The 16,315-nt window shown below is 44.2% G+C and overlaps 1 protein-coding gene across 1 annotated transcript in view; it reads left to right on the forward strand.

The window, feature by feature from the left end:
* LOC130113037 (ankyrin-2-like) overlaps positions 1 to 16,315 on the forward strand; it is a 121,425-nt gene that overhangs the window by 23,498 nt on the left and 81,612 nt on the right. The window contains exons 4-23 of the mRNA XM_056280553.1: positions 7,454 to 7,552; positions 7,792 to 7,890; positions 8,068 to 8,253; positions 8,738 to 8,761; positions 9,984 to 10,082; positions 10,331 to 10,429; positions 10,616 to 10,714; positions 10,914 to 11,111; positions 11,271 to 11,369; positions 11,560 to 11,658; positions 11,816 to 11,914; positions 12,157 to 12,354; positions 12,582 to 12,680; positions 12,863 to 12,961; positions 13,154 to 13,351; positions 13,478 to 13,576; positions 14,107 to 14,205; positions 14,349 to 14,447; positions 14,545 to 14,643; positions 15,058 to 15,130. Of these exons, the coding sequence (XP_056136528.1) occupies positions 7,454 to 7,552; positions 7,792 to 7,890; positions 8,068 to 8,253; positions 8,738 to 8,761; positions 9,984 to 10,082; positions 10,331 to 10,429; positions 10,616 to 10,714; positions 10,914 to 11,111; positions 11,271 to 11,369; positions 11,560 to 11,658; positions 11,816 to 11,914; positions 12,157 to 12,354; positions 12,582 to 12,680; positions 12,863 to 12,961; positions 13,154 to 13,351; positions 13,478 to 13,576; positions 14,107 to 14,205; positions 14,349 to 14,447; positions 14,545 to 14,643; positions 15,058 to 15,130 (2,263 nt within the window). The remainder of the gene's footprint in view (positions 1 to 7,453; positions 7,553 to 7,791; positions 7,891 to 8,067; positions 8,254 to 8,737; positions 8,762 to 9,983; positions 10,083 to 10,330; positions 10,430 to 10,615; positions 10,715 to 10,913; positions 11,112 to 11,270; positions 11,370 to 11,559; positions 11,659 to 11,815; positions 11,915 to 12,156; positions 12,355 to 12,581; positions 12,681 to 12,862; positions 12,962 to 13,153; positions 13,352 to 13,477; positions 13,577 to 14,106; positions 14,206 to 14,348; positions 14,448 to 14,544; positions 14,644 to 15,057; positions 15,131 to 16,315) is intronic.

Consider the following 16,315-nt stretch of genomic DNA (forward strand, 5'->3'; position numbering starts at 1 on the left):
ATGGAGTGACCCTAAGGCCATCGGAAGCGTAGGCGCCCTGAGGCGTGAAGGAGCTGATATGCGTAAGCGTGGGGACGCGCTTCCCGAAGGAGGGGGGTAGTGTAACGTGCATGGATAAGTAGACACGTTGGTCCTTGACTAACGGGTCGGACCCTTTAGTCGACTGGTTAACGTTGTCGCTTGCGGTGCAGGAGATACGGGTTCGCGTTCCGGTTGTGGCGACGGTATCTCGGACTGCCCCCCGAATTCGCTACAATATGTCCGTATGTGTTATTATCCCACTAAATGTCAATTTGAGGTGTGCATTACATAGACAATTATCAAAACATTGGTGTAAGCTTGTTATTACCTGTACCTGTGCCCCCGTCCATAGGGTTAGTGGTTGTGTCAGGAGGGGCATCCAATGTAAATTTTTGCCAAATCATTGTGCGGATTGAAGAGACCGCCATCGGTGCTGTGCCCTCACAGGATACCGATGGAAACTATCAAATCTGCTGCGGCGACCCCTGGCAAACAGGGAACAAGCCAAAAGAAGAAGAGGTGTAAGCTTGTTATTGTTTTTCAAACATCAAAGCGCAACCTAACTTACATGTTTAGCTAAAAAAATCAATGCTGTCGAGAGCTATCACAATGACCCATATGTTAAAAGCAAATCTGTTCTCTAACTAATATATACTGACACGTGGAAAGTGATGTCAGCCTCCCTGGTCTCTTTGGTCTTTCTAAATTTACAGTTTGGTGCTGCACAGGTGACATCCTTTACTGCTCTTAGTAAACAACGGTTAAACTAGCCCTCCACTCGAAAATGTGTTTTTCTTATGTTTGCGTCCCTTGAAATGTCTGACCTTGGCTATGCGCCCATTTCACGCCACGGCCATCTTGGATTTAAAAAAACAAAGCGGTGGGAACTTAACCACGCCTCCTTCTTACTTCATTGAAAACACTGCTGGAAGCAACATGTCGTACTGCTGTGTACCAGCAGTTGTATTGTACTGTCAGTACAATACAAATTTTCAAACATGTAGATTACTGCATTGTAGAATATATATATAGATATATAGATATATTCACTAATCTTTCAATAGTGGATAGCTCTGTTCTGACACATCATCTTGATAACAGGAAAATGTGTGGATTTATGTTGCTTCCCACATGTATGACATATCCTCATGTGTCCAGTGAGGTTTGGGCGACTCTACCTGATCATGACTACGACGTGAAGCCCTTCTGTGGAAGACCAGCTTGACGCAGTAAAGAAACGCATCGCTTTCCTGGAGGATGAAAATAAAAAGCCAAAAAGTGAGCGTTTTGGTCTAGAACGCTTCCAGTGTGCGCCCAATCTGATCAGGTTATACACTGGTTTTAAGGATTACCACACCCTCAAAGCACTCTTCCTAGCTTTACAGCCTACTGCAGATTCCATGGTGCGATGGACTCAAATGCAAAGGAACAGCCATAACCTAGAACACATTTCTGTGTCTGGCTTCCATGCAGAGCATTTATCGCTGATTGATCAGTTTTTCCTGTTCTTCTACCGTGTGAGACAGGGCTTTTTTGCTCTAGATTTATCTGTACGATTCAATGTGTCGCCAGCCACAGTCAGCAGGAACTGTACAACGTGGGCCAACTATTTGCTCTTTATGTTAGGGATCCTCCCAATATGGCCTAGTAGAGCAGCAGTACACAAGCTAATGCCACCAGTATTCAGGGAATTCTACTCAAACACAACAGTGATACTAGACTGCACAGAGATCCGCATCGTGACAGCTAGTTCGAAGGTTTTGAACACCATGACATACTCCCATTATAAAAGTAACACTACACTGAAATCCCTAATTGGGATCATTCCCTCGGGGTCAGTTAGCCTGGTAAGTAATCTATACACAGGATGTATTTCTGATAAGGAGATAACTAAGAGGTCAGGTGTTCTGGACCTCTTAGAGTCAGGTGATGAGGTCATGGCCAATAAGGGCTTCCTTATCAAAGACCTGCTCGATGAAATAGATGTAAAACTTGTCATCCCTGCATTTTTAGGCCCAAGTGGACAGTTTAGCTGTGATGAGCCCACAGACACAGAGTATTGCTGGCTGGAGAATACACATCGAACGGTCAATAAGACGCATAAAGGAGTACCACATTTTTGATGGAGTCATACCCCTTTCACTATGTGGAACAGTCAACCAACTGTGGACTGTGTGCGCTCTCCTAACAAATTTTCAGGGACCACTGTTTTAAACCTTTGTTGAATTCAGCTGACAAGAAAATAGTTCACACAAACCTTAGATAGATTGAAACATATTTAATTTCATTTCAGTGCGGTCCCATTTTTTAGCCCACACCTTGAGATGAGCAATCACTATCTTAGTTTAGTAAACAATTGATGATTTGAGTTGGTAGCGAGTTCCAGTTTATTGCTACAACAGAATGACAGTTGACCGAACATATTTTAGTTTAAAATGAACCAACAGTTTTGTTAAAGGACAAAGAATGAAAATATTGTAGATGGGACAATCTAATGTATAAATATTGAATGTACAGTATAAAAATGAAATGTATCTTATTTTTTATTTTATTGTGATTAAACAGCTTCTTTGAATACAGCCCTGTGTGTGTGTCTCTCCTCACTGGCACAGGAGAGGCAGAAAGTACTCGAAAAAGAAAAGATCCAGCTTAGTTTTCATATTGTGGTAAATGACGGTAGGTGCTCGAGGTTGGTAGTCCAAACCATGTTTGCTGCTGACCCCGGCTGCATTGATTTCCAATTGAGTAAGAAGGGGGCGTGGCTAAGTTCTCACCACTTGGTTTTTTTTAAAAATCCAAGATGGCCGCGGCGTGACATGGGCGTATACTGTTAGTATCCATGCAAAGCTTGTCACTGGAGTGGCGTTTTCACATTCCTCTATTGGAGAAGGAGCTGTGTGTGCGCTTCCCAAAAATCTGAGATTCAAAAATACCGGGCACAAACGAGAGTTGACACGTCACAAATCCAGAAGCCAATCGCTGTCTAATATGCCAATGCTGGGCGGGCAAAGAAACCCGGAACTTCCCGCGCATAGCGGCCTAGTACAGAGAGCGAGTGCGCGTTAGCGTTGGTCCCTGGGTGCTACAACTGGCCGCTGCCCCTATTCCGCATTTAACCAGGATGAGTGGGATGGGTTATGTAGCGGCCCTTGGCATCAATAAACACAGCGTTGAGTTCGACTGGTACGATTTTATTTCTTCCAGAGTACCGTGAAACCATAAAAACACATAACGCAGTATCACAATAACATCAAATAAGCACAAAAGCTTCACACATTTGTCACATTGGCTTAAACCCATACACGCCGTTACAACGACTGGGCCGACACGTTACACAAAGCAATTAGACACAAAAGAAGACACGCCACTAATACAATGCCACATACCCCTCTCTCCGCCTACCAAGGGTGCAAACTGGACCGGACGTTTACAGGCCTCACTCAAGCAACGGCGACGGGTACCCGACCTCGGGACAAACCGCACTTGGTAACAGCTGGAAACAAATAAAAAAATAAAAACACGCTCATATAAAGGTCGTGCTTACACCAGCGACTTAAAAACAGCACGAGAAACGATCACTTACTTTGGATTTCTCTGCTCTCTTCCTAGCACGACTCGCAAGCGACTTGTAGCGAACTGGCGTGTGACGTCACTGGTTAAACGTTCGTTTTAACCCCTTCCGGGGCGCGCCAAACCCCGCACCGTGAATACGGCATAACAAATGTCGGAGAAGGCTGGCCATTTGCGGGTTAAATGCAGAGAACAAATTAATTGTAAGAATACGGTTCGTTGTAAGAACACAATGTCAAATAAAGTGGCTTGCATTTTTCATTCATAGCGGAAATTTTGCAGCAAATATGGTGGAATGTGCATTTTTTATTTTAGGATGTGTAACCGGTTATTTTTTTTGCCCGGTGCGGGATTCGATACGGGTGTACTGCACCACAAGGCGAAACCACTAACCGCTCGGCTAAAGGGTCAGAACCGTTGACTAGAGGCTAAAGTATCTTATTAGTAGTTTACAGATGCAATCCGGACCCTGGAGCTTCCTTTCACTATCTACCAAAAGATCCCACTATAGTGCTGAATTGGTCTGGAATTTATTTACAAACATCGGGCTCACATGCCTACAAACCTGGGGGGGGGGGGGGACTGCGTATCTGCAATGGTTATTTTAGTGAGCAGCGTTTCCATAGCCTAATGCCAGTCACTGGGTTTTCACAATAAATTAGTTTTGAAGTCTGATGCTGTGCCGACTAGTTATCCTCGGACTGCGACAGCGAGTGGGAGTCATTATGTAAGTTGTGTATTTCTTTCACTCCATCAACAGTCAAATGAGAGCTCTCTGCATGTAACATATTTCCCTTGTGACTTATAAATAGCATTAACTGTTAGCTTTTTTGCTAGCTGCCGCTAGTTGTTTGGTAATAGTAAAACCGTAGACCACGTATTTAGCTAACGTTTCAAAGTTTAGCCATACGCGATTTTGCTGTAGTGCAACAAATCAGGCAATAGCATTACGTTTCTAATATCATGCTATGTACTGTCGTCCTTTTGTCATAGATGTGAGTTTTATGACATGTGTTTTACGACAGTTGCTACCGTAAGTGGGAGGTGCCGAAAAGCAGTCAGTCCGTTACATACGGATGCTTATGTTGTTGTGGAGCCTGAGAGCCGGAGAGTAAACTCATCCTTTAATTCTTATGATAAACAAACGCTATTTGTCAAAATGTATGGCTAATTATAAATATAATATGGTGGCCTATGCAGGGTGCCTCCCCGCCTGCCGCCCAATGACTGCTGGGATAGGCTCCAGCGTCCCCAGAGCAGGATAAGCGGTTTGGATAATGGATGGACGGATAATAAATATTGTAACGTGCATGGATTAGAAGACACGCTGGCCGCTGGCTTGCGGGTCTGACCCTTTAGTCGAGCGGTTAGCGATGCCTCCTGCGGTGCGGGCGATACGGGTTCGCGCCCCGGCCGCGGCAGTTCCTGTGGTTGCGTTGTCCCCCGAATTCGCTACAATATATAGCCATATAATAAATATATGCCTACTGGCACATCAACAGTTCATGACAGCCCTGGTTATGCTTCGATAAGTTAATCAGGCACTCAGACATGAAATACATTACGTGTTTGTGTAAATGATATTGTAGCGAATACGGGGGACAACGCAACCACAGGAACTGCCGCGGCCGGGAAGCGAACCCGTATCGCCCGGACCGCAGGAGACATCGCTAACCGCTCGACTAAAGAGTCAGACCCGCCAGCCAGCGGCCAGCGTGTCTCCTTATCCATGCACGTTACAATATGTAAACTACTAATAAGACACGTTAGCCCCTAGCTAACGAGTCTGACACTTTAGTCGAGCGGTTAGTGATGTCGCCTTGTGGTGCAGTACACCCCGTGTACAGTCGTCACCCTCTCCCGGAAGCGCGCCCCCGCGCTTTGTTATTCCCGCGCTCCGAAGAGACTTCTGAGGAGCTGCACGCTTCCGGATCCCACCGCTGCCACCAAGGTAACCGGTTATTCTTTTGCCCGGTGCGGCATTCGATACGGGGTGTACTGCACCACAAGGCGACATCACTAACCGCTCGGCCAAAGGGTCAGACCCGTTAGCTAGGGGCTAACGTGTCTTATTAGTAGTTTACACATACATAGACTTAAAGTGTAGAAAGAGCTGGCAACGAATCTGGCCGGCACGGAGAGCTTTCCCCGGCGCACCTTTTTAAATGAGGCAGAAGGAGTAGATGTGATTTTTTTTTTAGGATTTTAACAAGATAATTGAACTTATTTTGCAGGAAACAAAAAAAAACCAATCAGACAATTTATTATATCAAGCAGAGCATTTTATATGTCTTAAAACTTGAGCTACCCAGCTAAAATGGCGGACAGTTGGACCATGACTTATGTCGTGATGTCACATCTGGCGCCTTAACCTACGTGTCGGTAAATTTAACTAAAACAACAAATTTAAGGATTGTAGCTTTAAAACGTTATGGGGTGTTGTCGCAAATTAGCCTTTAAAATGTTGAATTACTGGATTATTGGGCACGCATAAAGACGGCCTTTAATAAAATAGCGCTCCCTGGCTTCAGAAGTCGTATTTCATTGGTCAGTTTAGGATTACGTCATAGCATTTTTTGGTAGGAAAGAGTCGGGGAGGAGAGAGTGAGAGTGTGAGAGTGGGTGGCTCTGGAGCGGAGTTAGCAGCGGTTAGACTGCTTGTTACCTGACTCTGGCTGCTTAATGTGTCAAGTTTAATAGCCATCCACAGTAAGCAGCCGGTAAGGAATCTGTCGCCATGCAGTCCTTGGACTAAGATGAACATGGGTTTCGCAATCGCTCATGTTTACCTCCTTGGATTATTGGAAATAAATGGGTTGCAACCTGTTTGGAAGTTTTATATAGTGAGATTTAGATGCAGTATTCCTGCTACGGTCTGCATTCCTGTCATGTGATGGGAGTGTCATTCAAGCTTTTCTGTCCTTCACACCTTGCTGTTTTGTGCACAAAGTCTCTCTCTCACACACACACACACACACACACACACACACACACACACACAAATACCCACGTATTAAAGGACCAGTATGAACCAGTAACCCCTCCGTGTGTAGGAGAACCTACTGTAGCCAAGAAACTCACGAAAAAAAACACGAAAGGCCCTTTCTAGAGGCAGTTTTTGGTTTGTCCATTCCGGGCTATTGTAGAAACATGGCGGTGAAACATGGTGGGCTCCATGGAAGAGGATCCGCTCCAGACTGTAACTGTCTGATCCGTTCTGGAAACCCGATTTGGTCCGTTGTTCCACGGCCAGGATGGAATCTGCATTGTTCCTCATGGATCCAAGGTTTGACAATCAGTCGGAGCCTCCTTTCCAGCACCCTAGAGTAGACTTTCCCAAGGGCAGCGTGATGCCCCGATAATTGGAGCACACCCTCTGGTGTGTGTGTGTGTCAGCCTGTGATGACCTGGCGGCCTGTCCAGGGTGTCTCCCTGCCTGCCGCCCAATGACTGCTGGGATAGGCTCCAGCATCTCCGTGACCCTGAGAGCAGGATAAGCAGTTTAGATAATGGATGGATGCATGGCTGTGCCATGTTGTTCTACGCATGTGCCATGTTGTCACTGTTGGCTCGCGCATGCGCAAGGATAAGGTTGGGATTAGGTTGAAGTTGAGGTTACAACAACTCAGGTTTCTGGCACGGATCGTGTGTGACACCTTCTGTAGATATGCTCATTCTAAGGTAACGAAAACACAACAATTCTTATTTTCAGCTGAAAACATACTTATGAATGTTATATTCCATTTCTGCCGATAGATTCCCCTAAATCTTACACTCTGGTCCTTTAATGCACACACACACGCACACATGCAAACATACACACACTGAATTATTAGGAATTAACCTTGCCATATGTTTTCAGAAAGGAAATACTGCTCTCCACATTGCATCATTGGCTGGACAAGAGCAAGTAGCCAAAGTTCTGGTGAAGAGAGGAGCAGATGTCAACTCTCAGTCACAGGTGGCGATCCTCTTAAAGAACACAAGCTGTCAATTTCAGTACAGTCCCGAGATGAATATGTGTATTTTGCCATTGACAAGTCCATACACCGTCTGCTCTAACTGTATGTGTGTGTGTGTGTGTGTGTGTGTGTGTGTGTGTGTGTGTGTGTGTGTGTGTGTGTGTGTGTGCGCGTGCGTGCGTGTGTGTGTGCATGTATTTTTGGGTGTACTATATGTATACTTGTGTGTGTTTTGTAGAATGGCTTCACACCACTCTACATGGCAGCCCAGGAAAATCACCTGGATGTGGTGCGTTATTTGTTAGAAAATGGAGCAAACCAGAGTATTGCAACAGAGGTAGGTGTGTGTGTATGGCCATCTATGTGCATGTGTCTGTATGAATGTGGTGGCGTTTGTTTGGCTGTGCACATGGCTGGGTTCGTGTCCAGATCTTCCCATATTCCAGCATGCTTCCAGGCATGCTGTGTATTTCTCCACCTTCTCTCATTCCCATAATCTCTGCCCCTAATTCAGGACGGCTTCACCCCACTGGCCATTGCTCTCCAGCAGGGTCATAACTCCGTGGTCTCCCTGCTCTTGGAGCACGACACCAAGGGCAAGGTCCGTCTGCCGGCCCTGCACATCGCTGCCCGCAAGGATGACACCAAGTCTGCTGCCCTGCTGCTCCAGAATGATCACAACGCCGATGTCCAGTCCAAGGTGAGCGGTGGATGGATGAATGGATTGCTGGAAGGATGGATGGAGGAGGCTGGAGGGTGGAACAGTGGATGGAGGTTGATTGTAAAGGAAGGAAGGGGGAAAGTGCAAGAATGAAATAGGGAAGAAGGAATGGGGGAAGATAGGCAGGGGGGAGAGGAGTAAGCAAGTTTTTGGAGTTAGGAAGTGGCTGGTAGAAAAAAGGAAAAGAAATGGCGGAAGAGAGACAGGGAGGATAAGACCTTAACTGGTCAGTTTTACTTAGATTAAATTTTATTGGTTCTGTTTATTAGTTCATCAGCGATACTTACAACAGATAATGTATATGTCAGCGCCTCTATCATTGCTCCATTTCCTATTTTGCGTGTCTTAATTTGTCAGCGATTAACCAACCCTGTATATTATACTTTTACCTTGTGGTGAGAAGTTCCTTTCCCTAACAACCCAACCACCTGTCCCCCCCTCTCTCTTTATGCGTCCTAACCAGATGATGGTCAATAGAACCACGGAGGTATACCGAATGATTCTACGCATCATTTTTTTTTAGCTCCTCCTTTTATCACTTCTGACCATCTCTTTCAGCTCTTTAATTCGGACCTTTGCCACATTTGAATGGGGGCCTATGGAAAACTGCATGTCATAATTCTCGAAACACTAATCTCATTGTATGTGATACGGATATGCATTGGACGGCATTGCACTTTCCACACCCGCATGGCTGAAAGTGCAGCACACTGCGCTGAATAAACATTACCCTCCGAATGTTAGTTCACTTTGATTTTTCATCATGAACCGATTGTTGTCCATTTGGAGTTCCTTGATTTCTTGTTGATTTTAATACATTGAATATTCTTTAAAGTAGGAAGCAACAGTGTGTCGATGTTCATACATTTTAGCCACTCCATCATTGGTAGAATTCACATAGGGGAACCATTTTAATGTCTTTATCGAAGCCTCTCTTCTTCCATATAGCATACGGCATGCACCCGAGCAAAGCTATAACCTTTTTTTGTTTTCTTTATGTAAAACATTGTGTTTTCTAATATCAAGCCAATTTAAGGTAATTCTGTTTCTTAATTAAATTGCACCATGTCTATCAGAATGGGAAGGTAAGGAGTGAACACCACCGCTACAACTCTATGACATAGATATATATAAATATTTATATATACAGCTCATATATAAATGTCCATCCATCCATTTCAGTAGATGTAGGCCTTAGTTTATTTGCAATTTTCTTTATTATTGTATGTCCTAAAAAAAAAATCAGTGTTGTCAGTTTCTTATAAAGGAAATTAGAACTGTTTAATTTTTAATTCTTTTCCCTTTTCTGTGAAGCACGGAAGTGCCGCATTGCTTGTTTTTGTGTCATGTACTGCATGACTTGTTTTTGGGCTTTGGTAAGTATGGCTTATTCCTCGTTTTGTGTTGCTTTGTTTGTCTTGTTTCTTCTTCCAGCTCCACTACGTCATGGGAATGGTGCATGTATTTAAGTCAATTTTCTGTCCCTCTATCTGCCAAAGTAAAAAAAAAAAAAGCAAAAAAAACCTTTCTTTGGCTTCCTTTTTTTCTATCACCCTCCTATGGCATCACCTCTCATCTCTTCTACCTGTTCTCCCATTCTCTCACCTGATCCAAATCCTACTTTATCTCCTTTTTCTGTCCCCCATCAAACTCTCGGGTCCTCCCTTTCCCTTTCCCACCCTCTATCTCTCTCTTTGTCTATCATACAGAGCGGGTTCACTCCCTTGCACATTGCTGCTCACTACGGCAACGTGAATGTCTCCACCCTGTTGCTTAACAGAGGGGCTGCCGTGGACTTCACAGCCAGGGTAGCCTTCTTGTTTAAACATGTTTTCAGCCAGACTTGAGTAGGCAGAGATATCTACAAATGATAGCGGTGCCTTTTTAATTCTTAGTCTATTTTGTGATAGCTGATATTTCACTGCTTCCAGTTTGATCAGAGGTTAATAACATGTGGTGTTTTGGTTGATCAAGGTTGCCTCTGTCCCAATTCATGAACCTCTTGAGTAGCCCCATAAGATTTAACATAACTTTGTGTCCATGTACACCTTTTCAGAATGGGATAACACCACTACACGTGGCCTCAAAGAGAGGCAATACCAACATGGTAGCCCTGCTGTTGGACCGAGGAGCTCAGATCGATGCTAAGACCAGGGTGAGACGCTTGTTTTGCCACACTTTGTAAATTAAAGGTTAGGAGTCACCCTTTTGCCACCATCTGCTGTTTGTACAGGGTATTGCAATAAACTTCCAATATGTTACCTCACAGTTTATACACAATTAGTTGGATTTCTTTGCATTGTATGCATTCACATTTTGTGTGTCTATGTTCATCTCTCAGGATGGGCTGACCCCTCTGCACTGTGCAGCCAGAAGTGGGCATGACCCAGCAGTTGAGCTTCTGCTGGAGCGAGGAGCCCCCATGTTAGCCAGAACCAAAGTACTGTATAGATGCATATACATAATGAAACCACTGCCAATTCCAGCTAGATATGCATTATTTTAGATGAACCGCAGGCTTAATTTCACAAGGAAAATAGATGATACTTCTCTGTTCTTTATTTTCCTTAGTTTTGAACTCTGTCACCTCACTCACTTTCTTTCCATCTTTCTCGATCCTTTCTGCTCCACCCACCCAGAATGGGCTTTCCCCACTGCACATGTCAGCCCAGGGGGACCACGTTGAGTGTGTGAAGCATCTACTGCAGCACAAGGCACCTGTTGATGATGTCACACTGGACTACCTTACAGCGCTGCATGTAGCAGCTCACTGTGGCCACTATAGAGTCACTAAGCTGCTCCTGGACAAGAGGGCCAACCCCAATGTCAGAGCGCTGGTATGGATAGACACACATATAGACAGAAACATGCATATACACACACATATACTTACATGCCTGTTTCTGAAAGACATACCACAACAGAGACACTCACTCTCCTGATCAGTCACTCACTCATCTTTCTACTTATTCTTAATTGCCCTCCGTATGGATCAGAATGGATTTACTCCCCTCCATATTGCCTGCAAGAAGAACAGGGTGAAGGTGATGGAGCTGTTGGTCAAATATGGAGCCTCCATCCAAGCCATCACAGAGGTGATTTACAGATACATTAAAGTGAAGATAGGTTAGATATGAATTTTTTTCCATTATGAATTTAATACATTCTATACTCAACCCTTTTTTTTTTTACTCTTTTGCTCTCTCTCTCGCTCTCTCTCTCTTGCTCTCTCTCTCGCTCGCTCTCCCTCTCTCTGCATCTATTCCTTTCTGTCTCTTTCTCTAGTCTGGCCTGACCCCCATCCATGTAGCAGCCTTTATGGGCCACTTGAATATTGTTTTGCTTCTGCTACAAAATGGAGCCTCTCCTGATGTGTGCAACATTGTGAGTGCTGACCAATTATTCGATTCACAAATTTCACAACCTGTTGGCAGTTACAGATAAATGCTTAAAGAAAGAAGTGATACGATATCAGTTTCTGTGGCCTGTCAGTGTTCTATAGAGTATGCGGATGTTTTCTTTCTGTGCTTGTGCGCCCCAGCGTGGTGAGACAGCGCTCCACATGGCAGCACGTGCTGGTCAAATGGAAGTGGTCCGCTGTTTACTGAGAAATGGAGCACTGGTCGACGCAATGGCAAGGGTGAGTCAGCTGTCACATTACTAATGTTAACCATTCAGTTTCCTTCTTGGCAGGAAGTATTCCATACTGTTTCCTTCACCGCCATTACAAAAAGTATTTGAGAGAAACCATGCAGACATTGAATGGTGGCTCATTTCACCTACCTTAACCCTTGTCTGCATCTTCCTCCTGTTTTCTTTGTCTCGTTCCCACTTTTTTCAATCCACTCTGACATATCCAATGCTTACATCCCTCAAATATAGGAAGACCAGACCCCCCTCCACATCGCCTCTCGCCTTGGCAAAACCGACATTGTCCAGCTGTTGCTGCAGCACTTGGCTCATCCAGATGCTGCCACTACCAATGGCTACACCCCTCTCCACATCTCGGCAAGGGAAGGACAGGTGGAGACTGCGGCTGTGCTGCTGGAGGCCGGGGCCTCACACTCATTGGCCACTAAGGTGAGAGAGGGCTCTCACACACACACACACACACACACACACACACACACACACACACACACACACACACACACACAAAGTGAGGCAGCCACATAAACACATTAGATTTAAAGATTCTCACACAGGTGCTAAAGCACTCAAACAAGGACACCTAATAGACCATCCTATGTCTTTGTCCTTGAGAGGCAAGGTTTAAAAGGAAATATGATTTTCTTTCACCTCTACAGAAAGGATTTACTCCATTACATGTGGCAGCTAAGTATGGAAGCCTTGATGTAGCACAACTCCTCCTTCAACGCAAAGCTCTCCTAGATGATGCTGGCAAGGTAAGCCAAGAGCAGAAAGATCGGTACTCTGTTTCTCTGTAAGCTGGTCATAGGCCAAATGTTGCTGTTCATCTGTTGAAGTGAACTTTTTATTCCATCAGGTCACAGTAAAACCTAGAATTATAGCTAAACTGTTCCTGTACAGAACTTAATTCTCTGTAACCAAATATTTCCTCCTCCAGAATGGCTTAACTCCGTTGCATGTGGCAGCTCACTATGACAACCAACAGGTGGCACTCCTGCTGCTGGAAAAAGGGGCATCGCCTCATGCTACTGCAAAGGTTTACTCTATTGACAGTGTCTACTACTACTAAAATTACCTAAAGATACAAATTATTGACAAGCATTAATATACAACCATGTTAAATATCAGAGATTGCCAAAAAGAAAAAAAAGATCAGTTCTGAAAAAGATATATTTTTGATGGAAAACAGTTATAAACTGGTTTACTATTAATCTGCTTCCCTGTCCAGAATGGATATACTCCTCTCCACATCGCAGCCAAGAAGAACCAGACATCCATTGCCCTGGCATTGCTCCAGTATGGAGCGGAAACCAACGTTCTGACCAAGCAGGGCGTCAGCCCTCTGCTCCTGGCTGCACAGGAGGGACACGCTGAGATGGTCAGCCTGCTTCTCGGCAAAGGGGCTCACGTCAACACACCCACCAAGGTCATTCGCAAACACTTACTTCACCTCTGTTTTCACCCTTTCCTATTCACAGCCAGTGTAGGTCACGCATTGTGTACACACCACAAGCACGACTGAAATTATTTTTTCTCTGCTTTTTTTGGTTAGAGTGGACTGACTCCAATGCACCTCACAGCCCAAGAGGATAGAGTCAGCGCAGCAGAGGTCCTGGCCAAGCATGATGCCAACTTAGACCAACAAACTAAGGTAAACTTACACACACACACACACACACACACACACACACACACACACACAGAACTGTAACTTCCCTTTGTTTACAGCATAATCTAAATAAAGAACTTCTGAAATTTCCCGGGATTTAACACAGTGGTCACATTACCGAAGTGACACATCAACTTGACTTACAAGGCCTTAAAAGGGCCTGGCTCAAAAACACGTCATTTATTTGGAAGTACTGCCCACCCGAGTCTTAGTTCTCGTAAATGAACCGAGTACATAGGTCGAGCAACAGCACCGATATGCCAGGAAGGACTTCAGATCCAAAAACAATTTCAGCAGAAATGCACGAGTTTCAATATTAAAGTTTTGTTGTTTACTCCCAAAGCACTGTTGATTTTCTAAAACTTAAAGCTAATATTTGTGTGTTTTTGTATCTTCTGCGGAGCAGTGTGGTTGCGTTAACTTTTCCTTTTTAGAACAGCACAAACATGTCACGACTAAAAAAGGGAAGTCAAAATTGTAAATATCTTTCTTACTTTTACTGTCTGCCTCAGCTTGGATATACTCCTCTGATAGTAGCCTGTCACTATGGAAATGCCAAGATGGTGAACTTCCTGTTGCAGCAAGGTGCTAGCGTCAATGCCAAAACAAAGGTAGGATTTGAACGTCGGACGAGCGCGAGCTAAACTTCTGGAGAAACTGTTAAAATTAATTCTTTTGTTTTAGTTTTTAAAGGGACGGTTAGGATTCAGCAGTTCATATTTTCTGTTTCATCTCCGCGTGTCCTGTCCTACAGAACGGATACACACCTCTTCATCAGGCTGCACAACAAGGGAACACACACATCATTAACGTGCTACTACAACACGGGGCGAAACCCAATGCTACCACTGTGGTGAGACACGGGAGTTCACTTTTAACATGTTCATTCATAAACAAAGTGTTCCAGAAAGATTGACAAAAGACCACTCTGTGGTTCCCCTATCTGTCAGAATGGAAACACTGCGTTGACGATTGCTAAACGTCTGGGTTATATCTCTGTGGTGGACACGCTGAAGGTTGTCACCGAAGAGGTCATCACCACAACCACGGTAAGATCCAATTAGGTGTCTCAACCTACTTGAGGTCTTGGTCTTGTCTGTCTTCCCTCAGATTTGATCAGTGATCAACATTAATCATTTCCAAGGCTCGGCGTTTTTATTTTTCAAAGCCATCCAGCATGCCGAATTTCGCCACAAGAGGCCACTGTTGCATAACCTCACACGAACAGGAACAACTTTTGGATCCGTGGAAACATAAAATCCGGGTGAAAAACAGTTTAAAAATCTGGGTATTTTTCGGTGGAAATCGGTAAAAACCCCAAAACGCTGAGCCTTGATAATTTCATAGAGAAAACTCTCAATACGTCGTCCGTTTTGCAAATGTAGTCCAAATGCATTTCCTCTTCCTCATGTTCCTTATTTTTCCCTGTGTTTTTCAACGGCTGTGTTTGGGCGACGCCTCAGACCGTTACAGAGAAACATAAACTGAATGTTCCAGAGACCATGACGGAAATCTTAGATGTGTCCGATGAAGAGGGTGAGTAACTTCCAATGCAAAAACAGAACAAAGCCAACATGCGCACACACACACACACATACAGTTTGATGCGTAGTTTTCCTGTGATGAAGGCTTTGAGCGCTGATTCTCTTTCAGAGCCACGGGCTATAAATGGTGGGTAATGTAGTTTTCGTAGCTTTTCCCCTCTAAAAGCTGTGTGTTTTATAGCTCTGATGCTCATTGAAGACCAGCCATTCACTGACATGTCTGTGGAGCTGGAAGGTACTGGAAAATGGCACCTTGGTCTGTCCTGCACTGGTCTTTGTGAAACTGACTAAAGACAATAACAAAGACAAGACAATAATAAAGATGAGGTTTATAACAAATCGCTGGCCCTAATGACCCTGTTTGGAGCATGCTGCAGTGTTGTTGTTTTATTTGTCAGTCAAGCAGTGAAGATAGAGGAATATGGCCTGCAGGACAAGTAACCCCGTAACCTTTTTGAGCCCCATCCTGTTTGCTGGAAAACGTGGTTAACTGTTATGTAATCCAATTTAGCACCTACGCAGACCTGCTCTTTTTCTGCTACATTGTTCTGATAACATCTTAACAGTGTGTATTAATGCAATGGAGGAAACTAACTTCACAAAGACAATTAAAGAATGCTTATTTGATGTTTTTTTCTACATGGTGTTTGTCATCATTATTGCCTCACCTGAGGCCTCATGTATCAATCGTTACTATGGGAAAATTTGTGTGTGCACACCCATGGAATTTTTTAGCCCTCAAGATTGTTTGACAGTCAGCAGTAAAGCATGCAATCAATCACCCAGGCCTGCAAAGACATCAGTATTAGCCAGCTGGTGTCTAAATTCAGGGGTTACCCAGGTTCTACACTGGTCTCTGAGACAAACTTCAGGGCTGAAAAATCTCATTTGTGTGTCGGCAAAAATTTGCCCATAGTAACTATTGATACATGAGGCCCCTGGACACATTGATTGAGTGATATGGATAAATAATGATTTATAATAATAAATGGGGGAAAAAATTAAGAGTACATTTCCCTCAGATTCCTGTCAGCTGTGTGACAGTGCTGTAGTAGAAACCAGACACCAGATCAGGGAGTGGGAGGAATGCCATTGATTGCATCTTACATTGTCTAAATGAAATCCAACATAAATACACACATGAACAATGTAAACTGATTGAAAGGAGCATCAGAAA

Source organism: Lampris incognitus, chromosome 5 (genome assembly GCF_029633865.1).
Source record: "Lampris incognitus isolate fLamInc1 chromosome 5, fLamInc1.hap2, whole genome shotgun sequence".
Classification (NCBI taxonomy): Eukaryota; Metazoa; Chordata; class Actinopteri; order Lampriformes; family Lampridae; genus Lampris; species Lampris incognitus.